The 20,294-nt window shown below is 26.5% G+C and overlaps 1 protein-coding gene across 1 annotated transcript in view; it reads right to left on the bottom strand.

Moving 5' to 3' along the window:
* Positions 1-16,886, bottom strand: part of LOC122503415 — a 55,286-nt gene extending 38,400 nt beyond the window's left edge. The window contains exons 1-2 of the mRNA XM_043613941.1: positions 16,882-16,886; positions 13,401-13,521 (exon numbers count right to left, since the gene is read on the bottom strand). Coding sequence (XP_043469876.1) covers positions 13,401-13,521; positions 16,882-16,886 — 126 coding nt within the window. The remainder of the gene's footprint in view (positions 1-13,400; positions 13,522-16,881) is intronic.
* Between the last annotated feature and the right edge of the window lie 3,408 nt (positions 16,887-20,294).

Below are 20,294 nucleotides of genomic sequence, written 5' to 3' on the forward strand. Positions count from 1 at the left end.
AAATATTCCACAAAATTAGTTTTAAAGTAATTTTTTGTAAGGAATTCAACGGTCATAAAATAAAAGCGGACAGAAAATATTTTGACCCTTTTTCAATTTTCATTTTTCTTAAAAATTGGTGGATTTCGAAACACACGCGTAATTTGGTAGAAAATATGTTTTTAAATCCATAAAAAAATTCCAAATGAAATCGATGATTTTTATAATTACCTAAAAAAGTATTGTTTTGAAAAAAATCTTTGTTTTTAAACTGAAAATTCTAAAAATAACATTGTTATTCAATTTTTCTATATGGAAAATTATTTGTTTATTTATTTAATTTCTGATCAAAATTTGATCTTAATTTTTCTGTATTTTCTATTTTTTATCAATAAAAATTATGATATAAAAGTATTTAGAAAAATAAATTTCAAAAAATGCCCTTTTTAATAAAAAAAGCAGTAATGTGTTGAAAAAAGACGAAAATTTAATAATCGACTTCAAAAATTGTTAGAAAAAATTTGCAAACATCAACGTCGTTTTCTCAAGACAAAAATGGTTTTCGTAATTAGAAATAAATTCTGAGTACCTCTGTGTTTCGGAAAAAGGACTTTTTTCATAAAAAATTTACATTACTTTTTTTTATACTTTTCCATGATAACATTTCTAAAAAATAAGAATAATATTAAATAATAATAGATAAATAAACAAATAAATATAATTATTTATATAATATTAAATAATAAAAGTAATGACTTATTATTTTTGTTGATCATCTACGTCCCTACATTACCATAGCGTAAATACTTTCAACACGAAAATGTTGCAACCTGTTATGGTCGGCAAAGGCCTACATCGAGCTGTTGCTTTGTTTTCTAAAACGCGGATTCATATTTACGCTCCTAGAAACATCTAATCGTCATAAGTAAGTTTGAATTATATTCTCTATTAAATATTATTTTTCCTTAAATCGCCCTTTTTTTCATTTTCTGTCTGAATTTTTCAAAATTAATTATCAAAGTCGAAAACTTCCCCTCTTTTGGTGTAATTTTTTACTTTAATAATTAATTTTTAAAAATTCAGACAGAAAATGAAAAAAAGCGCGATTTAGGGAAAAATAATATTTAATAGAGAATATCAAACAAGTTTTCTTATGACGATTAGATGTTTCTATGGGCGTAAATATCAATCCGCGTTTTACGAAACATATCAAACTGATAGCTCTATATGAGAAGTTGGACATGGCCGACCATAACAGGTTGCTCCGTTTGCGTGGTACAGTAGGAATGAACGTGTGGAACAAAAATATTAAATGTCAATTACTCTTATTGTTTACTATTATATTTATTATTTGTTTATTTATTTATTATTGTTATTATATCTATTATTATTTATTATTATACTTACTTTTTAAAAATATTATTATGGAAAATTATTAAAACAATAAAGGGAAATTTTTTATGAAAAAATTATTAAACAAATAAAATTACTAAACAAAAAAAAGTAAATAATAAAAATTATGAAATGTATAGTTTTTTAAATTATATTAGTTATACAAATTTTTTTAAACAAAATTATTTCAAATACCAAGATTAACTTTTTTTATAGACAATTTGAAAATTAATACACTGGGAATAAAATTGACACATTCAGAAAAAATAAATTTTAATGGATAATTATTTTTTTATTATTTATCAACTATAGTTTATTTCTAAAAAAATTAAACATTTCATAATTTTTTATTATTTACTCTTTTTTGTTTAGAAATTTTATTTGTTTAATAATTTTTTCAAAAAAAATTTTCCTTTTATTGTTTTAATAATTTTCCATAATAATATTTTTAAAAAGTAAGTATAATAATAAATAATAATAGATATAATAACAATAATAAATAAATAAAAAATAATAAATATAATAGTAAACAATAACAGGGTTCCTACAGAATCTGGAAATCATGGAAATGGTATGGAATTTTTAAAAGGCTTCTGGAAATCAGGGAAATAATGGAAAAGGCCTGGAACTTTTAAAAGTTTCTAAATTTTTTCTGTTTTCTATTTTTTCTCTTGAATAGAAATTCAAATAATAACAAAGCTAAATGGCATAAAAGAGAAGAAAAATTATTGAATTTTAAGAAATTCGATTTTTCGGATTTTTGATAATTTTATATAATTTTAGATTTTTTACCAAAGAGTCGAGACTATTAAATAAGTAAAGTATTTTCCAAGAGCCCAAAAATAATGAAGCTAAATTCCATAAAAAAGAGGAAAAATGTTGAATTTTAAGAAATTCAGTTTTTTGAATTTTTTCGAATTTTTGATAATTTTAGATTTTTTACCAAAGAGTCGAGACTATTAAATAAGTAAAGTATTTTCCAAGAGCCCAAAAATAATGAAGCTAAATGGCATAAAAGAGAGGAAAAAATGTTGAATTTTAAGAAATTCGGATTTTTGGATTTTTGATAATTTTCGATAATTTTAGATTTTTTACCAAAGAGTCGAGACTATTAAATAAGTAAAGTATTTTCCAAGAGCAAAAAAATAATAAAGCTAAATCCCATAAAAGAGAAGAAAAAATGTTGAATTTTAAGAAATTTGGTTTTTTGATAATTTTAGATTTTTTACCAAAGAGTCGAGACTATTAAATAAGTAAAGTATTTTCCAAGAGCAAAAAAATAATGAAGCTAAATCCCATAAAAGAGAAGAAAAAATGTTGAATTTTAAGAAATTCAGTTTTTTGATAATTTTAGATTTTTTACCAAAGAGTCGAGACTAATTAATAAGTAAAGTATTTTCCAAAAGCCCAAAAATAATGAAGCTAAATGCCATAAAAGAGAGGAAAAAATGTTGAATTTTAAGAAATTCGGATTTTTGAATTTTTGATAATTTTCGATAATTTTAGATTTTTTACCAAAGAGTCGAGACTATTATATAAGTAAAGTATTTTCCAAGAGCCCAAAAATAATGAAGCTAAATGCCATAAAAGAGAGGAAAAAATGTTGAATTTTAAGAAATTCGGATTTTTGGATTTTTGATAATTTTCGATAATTTTAGATTTTTTACCAAAGAGTCGAGACTATTAAATAAGTAAAGTATTTTCCAAGAGCAAAAAAATAATGAAGCTAAATCCCATAAAAGAGAAGAAAAACTGTTGAATTTTAAGAAATTCAGTTTTTTGATAATTTTAGATTTTTTACCAAAGAGTCGAGACTAATTAATAAGTAAAGTATTTTCCAAAAGCCCAAAAATAATGAAGCTAAATGCCATAAAAGAGAGGAAAAAATGTTGAATTTTAAGAAATTCGGATTTTTGAATTTTTGATAATTTTCGATAATTTTAGATTTTTTACCAAAGAGTCGAGACTATTATATAAGTAAAGTGTTTTCCAAGAGCCCAAAAATAATGAAGCTAAATGCCATAAAAGAGAGGAAAAAATGTTGAATTTTAAGAAATTCGGATTTTTGGATTTTTGATAATTTTCGATAATTTTAGATTTTTTACCAAAGAGTCGAGACTATTAAATAAGTAAAGTATTTTTCAAGAGCACAAAAATAATGAAGCTAAATACTATCAAAGAGAAAAAAAACTGTTGAATTTTAAAAAAATTGGTTTTTCGAATTTTTGATAAATTTTGATAATTTTAGAATTTTTACCAAAGGGTGGAGACCATTAAATAAGTAAAGTGTTTTTAAAGAGCCCAAAAATATTGAAATTAGATTTAAAATTCTATTAGAATTTCATAAAAATTTGACCTGGAAATCATGGAAAAGGTATGGAATTTTAAATTCGGATTTCTGTAGGAATCCTGAATAAGAGTAATTGACATTTAATATTTTTGTTCCTCACGTTCATTCCTACTGTACTACGAAAACGGTGCAACCTGATATAGTCGGCCATAGGGTGGAGACTATATCAGCTATATCGGCGTAGGGTGGAGACTATACGGCCATGACTATAGTCATGGCCGTATAGTCTCCACCCTTTGGTAAAAATTCTAAAATTATAAAAATTTATCATAAATTCGAAAAACCGATTTTTTTAAAATTCAACAGTATTTCTTCTCTTTGATAATATTTAGCTTCATTATTTTTTAGCTCTTGGAAAACACTTTACTTATTAAATAGTCTCGAATCTTTGGTAAAAAATCTAAAATTATCAAAAATTCAAAAATCCGAATTTCTTAAAATTCAACATTTTTTCCTCTCTTTTATGGAATTTAGCTTCATTATTTTTGGGCTCTTGGAAAATACTTTACTTATTTAATAGTCTCGACTCTTTGGTAAAAAATATAGGGGAGAGTCTCCAGTTGTGAGACGGGTTTTATTTTTGACCCGTAAATTTTAAACGGGTAAACAAAATTGTAAATAAAATACACCGTTCGAAAGGTAACAGAAATACGCAACTTTCATTAAAAGAAAGTATAGTGTTTCGTTGAACTCAAAAAAATTTACGATACATTTTCCGAGCACATCGCTTTTTTAAAAAAAAAAAATGTCTCCAGTTGTGAGACACTCATTAAAAATTGCTAAAATTTAATAAGTTTGACATAAAACGTTATGTTTAGTAGAAATAATTAAATATATTAATAATATATATTATTATATACTAAATAATAATATTTATTCGCCAAAATATGACTATCAAATAAACACAATTTAATAGCTTCAACAAGAGCATTAAAATTGATTTCTTCTGAATCAATTGACTTTTTTCCACTTGACATGCCCAAAAATACTAGAAAAAAAATCAAAACAACATTTAAATAGTATGCCTGCAAAGTCGTATTTTTTATGCTGCCCAGATGGGTGTTGACACCGTCTCACAACTGGTGATATGCTGTGTCTCACACTCAGAAATTGGCGCTATTTTGAAAAAGGAAAATTAAATTATTTTCAACCGCAGATTGGAACAATGCAATATTGCATCACAAAATATAAGGAAAACCCTAAAAGAAAATGCATTACATTTACCTTTTCCAATTAATTAACTTGAAAAAAAAGAACTTTGCATTTATTGAAAAAACGCTTTTTAGTCGATTATCACCCTCAGTGTTGGTATTTAACAAAAACAGTTTATATATCCGCTTCGGTGTACACGAAAAAGTTGGCTCTTATAAAAAGAAATGTTTTTATATAAACCAATCGGCTTTTTAATATTGCATGTTAAAAAAAATTGACTGTCTCACAACTGGAGGTGTCTCACAACTGGAGACTCTCCCCTAAAATTATCAAAAATTATCAAATTTCAAAAATCCGAATTTCTAAAAAATTCAACATTTTTTCTCCTCTTTTATGGCATTAGGTTCATTATTTTTGGGCTCTTGGAAAATACTTTACTTATTTAATAGTCTCGACTCTTTGGTAAAAAATCTAAAATTATCGAAAATTATCAAAAATTCAAAAATAAACATAAAACATGAAAATATAATAGCTTTTTTGTCGATATTTTACATTCGAAAGTTTTATTTACATAATGAAATGTAATTGTTTATAATACTTAAATGAGATCTTTCATAAGAATTTGTTTTTTAATAACAGGCTCATAATTTTGAGAAGTTAAATTGACACCTTCTTTCTCCTTATTATTTTTTAAAAAACTATCAATAACTTTTTATCAGCCATCTAATTTTTAAAAATGAAACGTAAACATTTTTTAGTAATTTACTAATAACAACTATCAAAATGGAAAAAATGGATTGTTTTTAGTCATATAAATTTTTTTAATTTTAGAATCCACATAGCCATAATTTTGTACAATAATAAATTATGAGCAATTTAATTCCAATAAAAAAAATTATAATTTTTCTTCTAGATAGATCTTAAATCTTTATAAATGATTTTTTTATTATTGAACAACCGACTTAAAACACTGTATTATTGAAAATACAATTAATATTTTTAAATTTGACATAAAGTTTGTAAACATAATATAATAAATAATCACGTTAAACAAATATTATTTTGGATTTTTAATCAAACAATTTATATAACCAGAAGAATTAAGTTTTCATTCTTAATTGATTTTTTCTATACTTGATGGAACTTTTATAAAGTCAAAAAAGGTATTACTATTGAATTATATAGTGAAAAATTTAGTTTTTAATTTTTTTAAGAAGCTTAAAGAATAATAAAATTAGATACGAAAAATTCAAAACGTTAAAAAGTTGTAATTTAATAAACATCCACTATTAGTAATTATTATAATATATTATAATCACGCGTCCAAAAATAAATTTAATTCACTTGGCGGGTTTTTTTAAAATCTACGAAATTCACCAAAAAAACTAAAATTCTTGAATTCTGTAAATTTTTTTTACCTTTTTTGGAAAAAGTAGCATTTAGTAGCTTTTTGACAAAATAAGTAGCAAAAAGTAGGCTTGACCAAAAAAAGTGGAAAAGTGTGTCACTTCGAAGCCTAGCTTCATTATTTTTGGGCTCTTGGAAAAAACTTTACTTATTTAATAGACTCGACTCTTTGGTAAAAAATCTAAAATTATAGAAAATTATCAAAAATCCGAAAAATCGAATTTCTTAAAATTCAATATTTTTTCTCCTCTTTTATGGCATTTAGCTTCATTATTTTTGGGCTCTTGGAAAACACTTTACTTATTAAATAGTCTCGAATCTTTGGAAAAAATCTAAAATTATCAAAAATTCGAAAAAATTCAAAAAACCAAATTTCTTAAAATTCAACATTTTTTCCTCTCTTTTATGGGATTTAACTTCATTATTTTTGGGCTCTTGGAAAAAACTTTACTTATTTAATAGTCTCGACTCTTTGGTAAAAAATCTAAAATTATCGAAAATTATCAAAAATCCGAATTTCTTAAAATTCAACATTTTTTCCTCTCTTTTATGGCATTTAGCTTCATTATTTTTGGGCTCTTGGAAAATACTTTACTTATATAATAGTCTCGACTCTTTGGTAAAAAATCTAAAATTATCGAAAATTATCAAAAATCCGAATTTCTTAAAATTCAACATTTTTTCCTCTCTTTTATGGCATTTAGCTTCATTATTTTTGGGCTCTTGGAAAATACTTTACTTATATAATAGTCTCGACTCTTTGGTAAAAAATCTAAAATTATCGAAAATTATCAAAAATTCAAAAATCCGAATTTCTTAAAATTCAACATTTTTTCCTCTCTTTTATGGCATTTAGCTTCATTATTTTTGGGCTTTTGGAAAATACTTTACTTATTAAATAGTCTCGACTCTTTGGTAAAAAATCTAATATTATCAAAAAACCAAATTTCTTAAAATTCAACATTTTTTCTTCTCTTTTATGGGATTTAGCTTCATTATTTTTTTGCTTTTGGAAAATACTTTACTTTTTTAATAGTCTTGACTCTTTGGTAAAAAATCTAAAATTATAGAAAATTATCAAAAATCCGAATTTCTTAAATTTTAACATTTTTTCTCCTCTTTTATGGCATTTAGCTTCATTATTTTTGGGCTCTTGGAAAACACTTTACTTATTAAATAGTCTCGAATCTTTGGTAAAAAATCTAAAATTATATAAAATTATCAAAAATCCGAAAAATCGAATTTTTTTAAAATTCAATAATTTTTCTTCTCTTTTATGCCATTTAGCTTTGTTATTATTTGAATTTCTATTCAAGAGAAAAAATAGAAAACAGAAAAAATTTAGAAACTTTTAAAAGTTCCAGGCCTTTTCCATTATTTCCCTGATTTCCAGAAGCCTTTTAAAAATTCCATACCATTTCCATGATTTCCAGATTCTGTAGGAACCCTGTTATTGTTTACTATTATATTTATTATTTTTTATTTATTTATTATTGTTATTATATCTATTATTATTTATTATTATACTTACTTTTTAAAAATATTATTATGGAAAATTATGAAAACAATAAAAGGAAAATTTTTTATGAAAAAATTATTAAACAAATAAAATTTCTAAACAAAAAAGAGTAAATAATAAAAAATTATGAAAATAATGGATAATTGGATAATTTTTTTTTTTATTATTTATCAACTATAGTTTATTTCTAAAAAAATTTTTTTAGAAATAAACTATAGTTGATAAATAATAAAAAAAAAATTATCCATTAAAATTTATTTTTTCTGAATGTGTCAATATTATTCCCAGTGTATTAATTTTCAAATTTTCTATAAAAAAAGTTAATCTTGGTATTTGAAATAATTTTCTTTAAAAAAATTTGTATAACTAATGTAATTTAAAAAATTATACATTTCATAATTTTTTATTACCTATTTACTTTTTTTTTGTTTAGAAATTTTATTTGTTTAATAATTTTTTCATAAAAAATTTCCCGTTTATTGTTTTAATAATTTTCCATAATAATATTTTTAAAAAGTAAGTATAATAATAAATAATAATAGATATAATAACAATAATAAATAAATAAACAAATAATAAATATAATAGTAAACAATAAGAGTAATTGACATTTAATATTTTTGTTCCACACGTTCATTCCTACTGTACCACGCAAACGGAGCAACCTGTTATGGTCGGCCATGTCCAACTTCTCATATAGAGCTATCAGTTTGATATGTTTCGTAAAACGCGGATTGATATTTACGCCCATAGAAACATCTAATCGTCATAAGAAAACTTGTTTGATATTCTCTATTAAATATTATTTTTCCCTAAATCGCCCTTTTTTTCATTTTCTGTCTGAATTTTTAAAAATTAATTATTAAAGTAAAAAATTACACCAAAAGAGGGGAAGTTTTCGACTTTGATAATTAATTTTGAAAAATTCAGACAGAAAATGAAAAAAAGGGCGATTTAAGGAAAAATAATATTTAATAGAGAATATAATTCAAACTTACTTATGACGATTAGATGTTTCTAGGAGCGTAAATATGAATCCGCGTTTTACAAAACAAAGCAACAGCTCGATGTAGGCCTTTGCCGACCATAACAGGTTGCAACATTTTCGTGTTGAAAGTATTTACGCTATGGTAATATAGGGACGTAGATGATCAACAAAAATAATAAGTCATTACTTTTATTATTTAATATTATATAAATAATTATATTTATTTGTTTATTTATCTATTATTATTTATTATTATTCTTACTTTTTAGAAATATTATAATGGAAAAGTATAAAACAAAGTAATGTAAATTTTTTATGAAAATATTATTAAACATAATTTTTGTCATAAAATTGGATCTTTTTTATGAAAAAAGTCCTTTTTCTGAAACACGGAGGTACTCAGAATTTATTTCCAATTATGAAAACCATTTTTGTCTTGAGAAAACGACGTTGATGTTTGCAATTTTTTTCTAACAATTTTTGAAGTAGATTATTAAATTTTCGTCTTTTTTCAATACATTGCAGCTTTTTTTTTTATTAAAAAAGGGCATTTTTTGACATTTATTTTTCTAAATAATTTCATATCATAATTTTTATTGATGAAAAATAGAAATACAGAAAAATTAAGATTAAATTTTGATCAGAAACTAAATAAGTAAACAAATAATTTTCCATATAGAAAAATTGAATAACAATGTTATTTTTAGAATTTTCAGTTTAAAAACAAAGATTTTTTTCAAAACAATACTTCTATAGGTAATTATGAAAATCATCGATTTCATTTGGAATTCTTTTCATGGATTTAAAAACATATTTTCTACCAAATTACGCGTGTGTTTCGAAATCCACCAATTTTTAAGAAAAATGATAATTGAAAAAACCGGACAAGTGCGAGTAGAACTCGTACTAAAACCTAGGGTTCCGTACCCTCCATAAAATTGCGAGAACCAGCAAGGGTTAAAGTATTTTCGAGCTTGCAAAAAGAGATTTCAGTTTTTCGATGAAAACACCATGAATATCAATTCTAAACACTTCCGCTATATTTTTCCTGTAATCTACGCGTAAAAATACATAAGTATACCAATTTTCATCTCTTCAGGTAAAAAACTGTGGGCGCTATAGTAAATAACACGCATTTTTGACGAAATTTTTAAAAACTTTGACTTTTTCACTGAAAAAAATATGAAGATAAAATTCAATCATGTTCGGTGTATTTTTCCTGAAATCTACATATGAAAATTCATAAAATAAGCAAAAATATAGTCCAATAGGCCAAGAATTGTGAAAACCAAAGAGGGAGTACACACTTTTTTTTCTAAAACGAAAAAAAATTTTAGTTTTTCGAAAAAAAAATATGAAGATGAACTCCAATAATTTTCTCTGTATGTTTGTTGAAATCTACACGAAAAAATAAATAAAAATGTATAACGCCAGTCCACTAGACTAAGAATTGAGAGAATTAGCATAGGTATAATTATTATCAAAAATTGAAAAAAAAAATTTTTCATAACGCGGTGCAAAAAAGGGCACTTTTTTGCACCTTGATATGAAAAATATCGTTCGTAACTAGTGCTAGCAGTTGCCAATTTTTGAAAAAGCACTTTTTTTGGAACAAACTGTAGACGAAGCTTCGCTTCGCCTACAGTTTGTTCCAAAAAAAGTGCTCATTCAAAAATTGACAACTGCTTGCACTCGTTACGAAATATACTATAGGTTTTCGCTCAAAACGCAATGAAGATCAATTCTAATCATTTCCACTATATTTTACCTGTAATCTACACGTGAAAATACAAAAGTGTACCAATTTTCAGCTCTTTAGTTAAAAACCGTGAGTGCTAGGGTGAAATAAACGCTTTTTTGACGAAATTTTTAAAAACTTTAAGTTTTTCGATGAAAAAAATATGAAGATCAAATCCAATCAGGTTCGCTATATTTTTCCTGAAATCTACTGACGAAAATACATAAAATAAGCAAAACTGCAGTCCAATATGCCAAGAATTGTGAAAACCAAGGGGGATGGGGTACACACTTTTTTTTTAAAAACGAAATTTTTTTTTAGTTTTTCGCAAAAAAAAATATGAAGATGAATTCCAATAATTTTTTCTGTATGTTTTTTGAAATCTACACGAAAAAATAAATAAAAATGTATAGCGACAGTCCACTAGATTAAGAATTGAGAGAACCAGCAACGGTTAAAGAATTTTCGAGCTTTCAAAAAGAGATTTTAGTTTTTCGATGAAAACATCATGAAGATCAATTCTAATCACTTCCGCTATATTTTTCCTGTAATCTATGCGTAAAAACGAATAAGTATGCCAATTTTCAGCTCTTCAGATAAAAAACTGTGGGCGCCAGGGGGGGGGGGGGTACATGCATTTTTTTCGAAATTTTCAAAATTTTTGACTTTTTCGATAAAAACAGAATGAAGATCAATACTAAATGTGTTCGCTATATTATTCCTTTAATCCATTTTTGAAAATACATATGCATACCAATTTTCAACTTTCTAGGTAAAAAACTGTGAGCGCTAGGGGGGGTACATGCCTTTTTTTGCGAAAAATGGCCAAAATTTGATGTTTTTCGACGAAAACTCTATGAAGATCAATCCCAATCACGTTCGCTATATTTTTCCTGTAATCTACGCGTAAAAATACATACGTGTACCAATTTTTAGCTCTCTAGGTGTAAAACTGTGAGTTCTAGGGGGGGAGGGGGGTACATGGTCATTTTTGTAACCGTTCCAATAGGGTTCCTACCGGGTACGGAACCCTAAAAAGGGTCAAAATATTTTCTGTCCGCTTTTATTTTATGACCGTTGAATTCCTTACAAAAAATTACTTTAAAACTAATTTTGTGGAATATTTAAATTAGATTTTTCATATACTTAAAAATATCAATAATAAAAATAACAATAAAAATTTTTTAAAATTATACATTTCATAATTTTTTATTATTTACTTTTTTTTGGTTTAGAAATTTTATTTGTTTAATAATTTTTTCATAAAAAATTTTTTTTTATTGTTTTAATACTTTTCCATAATAATATTTTAAAAAAGTAAGTAAAATAATAAATAATAATAGATATAATAACAATAATAAATAAATAAACAAATAATAAATGTAATAGTAAACAATGAGAGTATAATTGACATTTAATATTTTTGTTCCTCACGTTCATTCCTACTGTACTACGCAAACGGTGCAACCTGATATAGTCGGCCATGGCTAACCTCCCATATTGAGCTGTCAGTTTGCTATGTTTTGGAAAACGCGGATTGATATTCACGCCCATAGAAACATCTAATCGTCATAAGAAAACTTGTTGAATATTCTCTATTAAATATTATTTTTCCCTAAATCGCCCTTTTTTTCATTTTCAATCTGGATTTTTTTTAATTAATTATCAAAGTCAAAAAATTTCACCAAGAGGGACGAAAAGAGGGGAAAAGAGTGGAAGTTGTCCTCAACTTCCAAAAAAATAAAAAAAAATAAAAAAAAAAAAAAAAAAAATAAAAAAAATAAAAAAAATAAAAAAAATAAAAAATAAGATTTTCTCCTATCGCTCGCTACGCCTATGCGTACTTTTAAATATTTCCCACCGTGCAGCGTCCTTAAAAAAATGATTTAAGATATGCTGCATTTTCTTATGCCAATAAATTAAATGATGGGTTTTTTTATATAACGAAAAATTGGATATAATTTCAATAGAAATCATTTTCCAGAAACAAACAATTTTAAAAACAGTATTATGATAAACATTTCTGAATAAAATTTTGACCCAGCATACAAAAGTATGTATTTATAATGTAAAATAAATTAAGAACTTTTTTAAACAAAATATGGAGAAAATATCACTTTCTCACAAGTTCAGAAAATTTCTCGAGTTTAGTATATAAGGAAGTTGAGAACTGTATCTCCCAATGTACAGCGTGCGTGCGTTATTGCGTTTATTTGTATTTAAGTTAAGTTTATATGTATGCGTTTATAGGTTTTAGCATAGATCTCCGAAATTGTATATAGTTTGTGTTTGTATAGTATGATGTATAGTATGATGCTTGCGTTAGCTCATTGGTGTGTGTGCGAAATACTTTCGAAACGATAATTCTATCCTCCTCCTTCCTACGTCTTTTTATTTCCTGTCCTTTTCGACTCACTCATAATTTTTAGTATTGACTATATTAAAGATTGAAATATGTATTTTATTCTAAAATTTAAAAGAACTATTTCAATTTTTCTTATTCTTTCGATACTTTCACGGACTGCGATTTTAATATAGTCATTTTTAAAAATTATAATTCTTTTATTAAATTGTATTACAATTTTATTAATTTTTGTAAAATATATCAAGGGCTGCCTACTAATATGCACAATATTAATTTTTAATATAAAACACGATTTCCCTAAATTGAAAAAGAATATATTAAATTCTATTGACAATTTTAACAAATATTAATACAAAATCTCTCTCCGTGTGCAAAAAGCTTGAAGCTCGAATCTTGATCGAGCTAACTCGAGCTTTTTATTTTTCGAGCCGAGCCGTGTAAAAAGCTCGAATAGTTTCGAGTACTCGAATTCACTCTAGTGCTCAAATTTAATCGAGTCCTCGAATTTACCCGAGTACTCGAATTTTTCGAGTACTTGAAGTCACTCAAGTACTCGAAAATGTCGAGTACTTGATACATCGAGCCGGCTTGGACTTGGCTCGTATCGACATTTCGATCTTTTTGCACATCTCTACCAAAAATATACATTTTAATCCACTTAATCTCGCAATCATCAGCAAACAAAAACATGTGATGAGAATGTAATCCTTAAAGTCGTAGTAACTTTAAGAAAAAAATGTTTTATTAAACATATAACAGGAAATAATAACAAGAACACAAATAAAGCAAAACAATTTCAGACCACCGCGAGCGAAGCGCAACATCAAACGGAGCGCGACGTGCGAAATAATCGCCGGAGCGCGAAGCTCGACGATCAATATTCGCGTGCCCCCGCGCGAAGCGCGGACAGATTTTTTTAAATTCAAACATTTTTGAAGATACGCCATTTTGAATTTTAATATTAATTTTATAAAATTTTGAATATCTCGGAATATTTTTTGTGGATTTTTATGAAATTTACACATTTTTCAGGTAAAAATTTAATTTAAAATAAAAATAAAGTTAATAAAAAAAAATTAATTTTTTTAATAAAAAATTTTAGGTATTGTAAACTGGGGCTATTAGGAACAAAATTCTATTTTCGGGTGCAGTTGATGCTATCGGCGCCGTTTATCGATAAATTGTGTTACTTGCTTTTGAAAAATTGTTGCTGCGGTAACTGGCAACACTTTTCAATGCAATAATTGTGATTATTAATTATTTTGTGAAGAATAGTAGCTTGTAAGTGACTTAATGTGTTTTAGTGAAGTTTCAAACGTGGAAAACATTTGATTGCTGAGGTAAGTTGTTTCATTTTTAACTTCTCAAAGTGATTGTTTTTTATTAATGGGCTTTCTTATGGGAAACTTTATTGAGTTCACTAAGTAATAAATATATTTATTTTGTATTTACAGTAAGATTTTAGAAACAAAAACCAAAATTCACAAACGGCGGGTATATAAGGAACACAATTATTTCTTCCGAATTGTTAAAGTGTGTTGTCAAAACGTAAGTTTTTGTAATTTCTTTTGTTTTTTATCACTCTCTAAATTTGAATTAGTAGAATTTTTACTATTTAAATTAGTAGTATAATATTTTACTAATGAAATAGTAGTTTTATGAACTATGACTAATGAATTAGTAGAATGTCGACAAAAAAATATAACTAATTCAAATTAGTAAGAATTTTTACTTTTTTGATTAGTAGTTTTTACTATTTGAATTAGTAAAAGTCAGGTGATGCGAAGGAGCGCTCTTAGCGTTCACTTTCGGTAACACTAAACGGCCCTTAGCTTCCTGTTGTGTAGTGTCAAAGGTTTTTCCTGAGCAAGCTGCAATCTTTTTCCAAGATTTTAAAATTCAAAAAATATTTATACAAACAACAAGTGCGTGAAGTGATATTGAAATCATCGTTCATCACTTTTTTAGAACTGGGAAAGTGTGTATACACATTCTCTTTATTTTCTTTTTTTGTTTGTATTATATATATATATATATATATATATATATATATATATATATATATATCTTTACTATCGGTTCAAAAAGTATAGTCAGTTGACTTTGAAGGCTTATAACTTGAATAAAAAAAATCGCACAATATTGAAACTGTATGGAATCAGTAAGTAATTTATTTCTACATTAATGTAAAAAATTAAAAACAAATAAAAATTTTTTTCTTAAAGTTATTAATTTTTGAAGGGAAAAAGAACATGTTTTTTGACACTATTTTCAATAAGGCCTACTTTGGTAACATGTAACTCGTTTAATGAGAGTCCTATGATATTCCTGATTTTTTCTATGTTCCTTAAATCTTTCTGAATAATGTTATTTAAACAAATAACCGTTATTATAATAACTTTTTGAGATTATTAAACGAAACCGTAGTTGTGTTATCTTTGTTGGAAATTAAGGTACGAAGATGAGACAAAGTACACGTTACGGAGAATACGACACTTATTACGATTCATCAACAAAAGTTTGGAAAAAAAATTATTTTAAGTAATTATTTGCAAAAGTATTTTCAGTTTTTTGCTTTATTGCACCATTAGCAGTCAGGTGCATACTACTGTAAGTCTTTTTGTCCGAGACTCCAAGCTTAGCACTACTACCCTTTTTTTGGTCATTTTTTTCTGTGGTTAAAACTGATTTATAACTTTAAAGATCTGGTTTCTAAGGATGTACAGAGGTGTAAACACCCAAAATATTTTTCCTGTCTTAAGGGGGGCGCACAGTGGGAACAAATGCTTTTTTTGGGACAAAATCGTAGAACTTCCGTTAGGATCAAGATTTTTAAAAAATTCAAATTGGAGGTGACAGCTGGATTCTTCTAGAATAGAGGAAAAATACTGAGAATTTCGAAAAAAAATGTTTAACCTATAAAAAATGATTATAACTGCAACGGTTTTGGATAAAATTCACATTTTTACGTTCCCAGAAAGAGGATAATGCTTCTTTTTTGTTCATTCTGAGATATTTTATAATTTTTGATGTGCTTTTAACAAATTTGAGGTTACAATTACAAATTTCAAAATGGCGGATTGAAAATGGCTTACTAATATGAAATATCTATAAATTGAGTGAGAATCTATAATTTAAAGGTTTCTTGGCTTACTGTAAATGAATTGGATTGTTTATTTACACATTTTAAAATGGACGATCCAATATGGCCGACTGCAGAAACAAATGGATTTTATTTTTAGATGAAATCATAGAAATTCTGACAGGATAAAGATTTTCATATAATTCAAATTGAGGGTAAAATATTATTTCTTGGAAAACAGAAGAAAAATATAGAGAGTGGTGATAAAATATATTTAACCTATAAAAATTGTCCACAAAAATGACAGTTTCCAATTAAACATAATTTTTTCCTTCCCAGAACCAGAAAAATGCATGTTTTTTATTACTTCTAAGATATTTTATAAATTTTGATGCGTTCTTAACAAAGATAAAGTTCCAATTCCAAAAATTAAAATGTCGGAATCAAAATGGTTGAGTAAAATGTAAAATATCTATACATTAACTTCGAATCCATAATCTAAAGGTTTGTTTGCTTACTTCCAATGATTTTGATTATTCAGTTATTGGGAATCGACATGGGGGCGTGGTCTATCCAAAATGGCGACGAAGAGACCCCAAAATACCGCGAAAAGCAGGTGAATTAAAAAAAAACGTGAATATGTTACTGGAATTACAAAATATTTGCACTTGGATCAACAATATCACTTCTAACAGAAATATAATTCACTTTCCATTATTGGTTGACTAATTAAATTTCGACAATTCACTGCGTTTTGCTAGTGAAATGGGGTATAACAATAGTTTGTTTTTTCACCACCAGATAACTTCTGGTTTATGTCGATTCCCAATAGAATTCAAAATGGCAGATTTAATATGGGTAAGCTAAATTGGCCAACTCGAAATGATCGTAATGAAAATTGCTACTTACACCATTTTCACTCGTAGATAAAGAATGTATTGTCCAATTTCTATTTACGGCAACGAATCTGAAGCTGTGTTAGAATTTCCTATACTTCTTTGACTGATATCAGACATATTACTATTTTTTGTTTCTCTTTAATTGACATTAGAAGTTAGATTTTGTGGTTAAAAATTTGATTAATTTTAAATACAGATAGAAATAGTTTTAGTATCATCTTATTATTATAGCTTTTATGATTTTAAATATTTGTTTACTTGTGAGTCTTTAACAATGCCAGGTAAATGATTAGAGGTAAGATCTTTCAATTTTTTTCTTGTTTAGAGGAATGTCAAATTAAGCCTATAACTGAAATTCTTTCTTTCTTAAGATGGATAAGATAAATATTAAGAAGGCATCTGGAAAAAGAGGTCGCCCACCAAAGAAATCAAAAATTAGCATAAATACAGGGAGAAAGAAAATTAGTATAAATAGTTCTTGCAAGAAAACAAAATACAGACGAGCTCAGGAGCTAGCAGCTTCAGTTGACAACAATGTTACTGTTTTGGAAATGGCATTAAAAATAGGTAAAAGTAAAGTTTCTTCAAATTCGGAATGTTCAAGTTCAAATACTGAAAAGGAAAATCTTAAAATAAATGATACTCAATTACGTCATTCAAATGATTCCGCATTAGCATTTTATTTAGAAAACAATTACAGCAAGAGCACTTACTCCTCTTTAGTGAAAGATTCTAGACAGAAAGGCAGTAGAGTATATCCTTCGTATAGAAAAGTATTTGAAGAAATGGTTGAGTGTCAGCCACAAAATTACCAGTCTTCCGAATTCGAATGTTTTGTCCCAATGCAGAATCTGTTAAATAAAAGTGCAGAGCGATTATGTGAAGCTGTGGTTCAAGATTCTAAAAGTTCTGTGATAAATTTAGAGCTAATGGTTACACTGGGCATGGATAGTTCAAGTGGGCATACGAACCCTCAACAGAAATATCAAGAAATGGAGTGTGAAAATGTGAATCCTCATCAATCACTTTTCATTAGTCACTTGATTATAGTACAATTAAAAGACGTAGTAACAAGTACGAGTATTTGGATTAATCCTACTCCCCAGAGTGTTAGATTTTGCAGACCTTTAAGGATAGCTATTGAGAAAGAGGATAATGAAACAACACAGAACGAGTTTCATCGTCTCAGTAAAGAAATTGAAGGACTTTCGCCACATTGCTTTAAAATTCATAATGGTAGTAGAGTAAAAGTAAAATTCATCGTATTCCAATCCTTGTTTGATGGCAAATGCCTTAACACAATAGTAAAAAATAAAGCTTCCAGTCGTTGTCCTATGTGTCTGAAAACTACACACGAATTTGGAAAAAATTGTGATTTTACTGCAAACGTTTCGTCTCTAAGACATGGACTGGGTTTGTTGCATTGTGAAATCAAGTCAATGGAATACTTATTGCATCTATCCTATCGCTCAGAACTAAAAGTTTGGGATATTCGAAAAGAATTAAAAGGTATGATTAAAAGAGTTGAAAGTTTGTCAGACAACTTACAGTAAAGTATGAAAAAGTAATTATCTTCTAAATAAAACATTTTGTGTGATAAAATTTTTAACTACACTGTAAAAAATTTGGGAGTTAACGGTTGTTGGAATTGGGAGTTAAAATTTGGGACTTAAAAATCAACTCTCACAGGAGAGTGAGTCTCATACTCGCTATGTTGCAGAAGAGTGGGGACTGAAGAATTAAGCTTTAACTCCTTAAAGGATGCAAATTTTATAGAACTCGGTTGGGAGTTTCATTTTTTACACCCTTCTTTTAACAGTGTATAAAATCGAAGAAATTTCACTTTTGTTATAAAATGTTTTTCCTGATGCACACCATACAATTCCGAAGGGGATCATGATTTCTAGAATATTTCATATTTGTAGAATAATAGCGTTTCCTGGATTAATTTTAAGAAATTCTTAAAATTATAGAAACTGTATTATCCACAAAACTGTTTTGTTTGTAACGTATGACCCCCTCAGGTTTGGTGTGATATTAAACAAGTAATTGAAAAGAATTACATACATAAGAAAAAACAATTTTTAAGTGTAATTTTAAATTCAGATCAACATGACGAAAGAAAACGTGAAGTACAGAAGAGGGTTTATGAAGAAATTGGTGTAAGAGTTGACCAAATTTTGCAAGGCCATGGAACAACAAATACGGGAAAAGTGGCTCGCAGATGCTTTAATAACCCTAAAGGATTTGCTGATGCTTTAGGTCTAGATCCTCAGTTTGTTACTAATATAGCTTCCATTTTGCTACTATTTAAAAGCAAAAAGCATTTAAATTTGCAAGAACTCCGAAAATTTGCCAAGGAAACTTACAAAATGAATTACGCTCTCTATCCATGGTCCAGAATGAGTCCAACTGTCCATAAACTCCTTCAACATGGATGCGATATTGCGGAACAATTTCCTTTACCCATGATTTATTTTAGCGAAGACGCGTTAGAATCCTGGCATAAATACTATAGAAAAAATATGAGGACACATTCACGCCAGCATAACAGATGTTGCATGTTGCAGGATCTTGGATGTTTTTAATCGAGCGATCTATTTTAGTGATCCAAAAATCTCAATGATTCTTATTTACAATCGGCAAAAACAAAAGGAAACTGAAGTTCCGACTTCTTTAAATGTTTTTCTTGAAGAAAGGTAAAAATATTTATAAAATACCTATAAATAAAATTTACAAAGTTTTAATTAAGATCAATAATAATAATAATAATAATAATAATAATAATAATAATAATAATAATAATAATAATAATAATAATAATAATAATAATAATAATAATAATAATAATAATAATAATAATAATAATAATAATAATAATAATAATAATAATAATAATAATTCTAATAAAAAACATTGTAGGCAAATCTCTGAAAATGAAACTTCTTCAAGCAGTGATGAAAGTGATCTGGAATAAAGTCTGTCTGTATAGAGAACAAAGTATGAAAATTCGTTTTTGTTATCTTCGCATCAAAAAGAATAGAATAGCAATTCTTATTTTTATTTGTTAATTTTACCAACCTTATAAGTTCATATTATTATTACAATAATTATTAAAATTTTCACCCACCATTTTTAATTCACTATTTGAATTCTTTAAACTAAACTTTAATTTTGCTTTTAACTGTTTAAAAACATCACTTCGACCGCATTATGATAATGTTTAAAACATCATGGGTTTATAACAAATGTACGTTACAATATTTTTAAGTTACGAAAAAAATTTTGTTATTACGAAGCAAGTTGAAATTTTAATTAAAAAAAGAACACCTTAATTTCGTTATTTAGTGTTATAGTTATTTAGTTATAGTATTGCAAAATTTACTTATAAAATTTATAAGTGCCATAATAACCATTAAGATA

Source organism: Leptopilina heterotoma, unplaced genomic scaffold, assembly GCF_015476425.1.
Source record: "Leptopilina heterotoma isolate Lh14 unplaced genomic scaffold, ASM1547642v1 Lhet_260, whole genome shotgun sequence".
Lineage (NCBI taxonomy): Eukaryota > Metazoa > Arthropoda > Insecta > Hymenoptera > Figitidae > Leptopilina > Leptopilina heterotoma.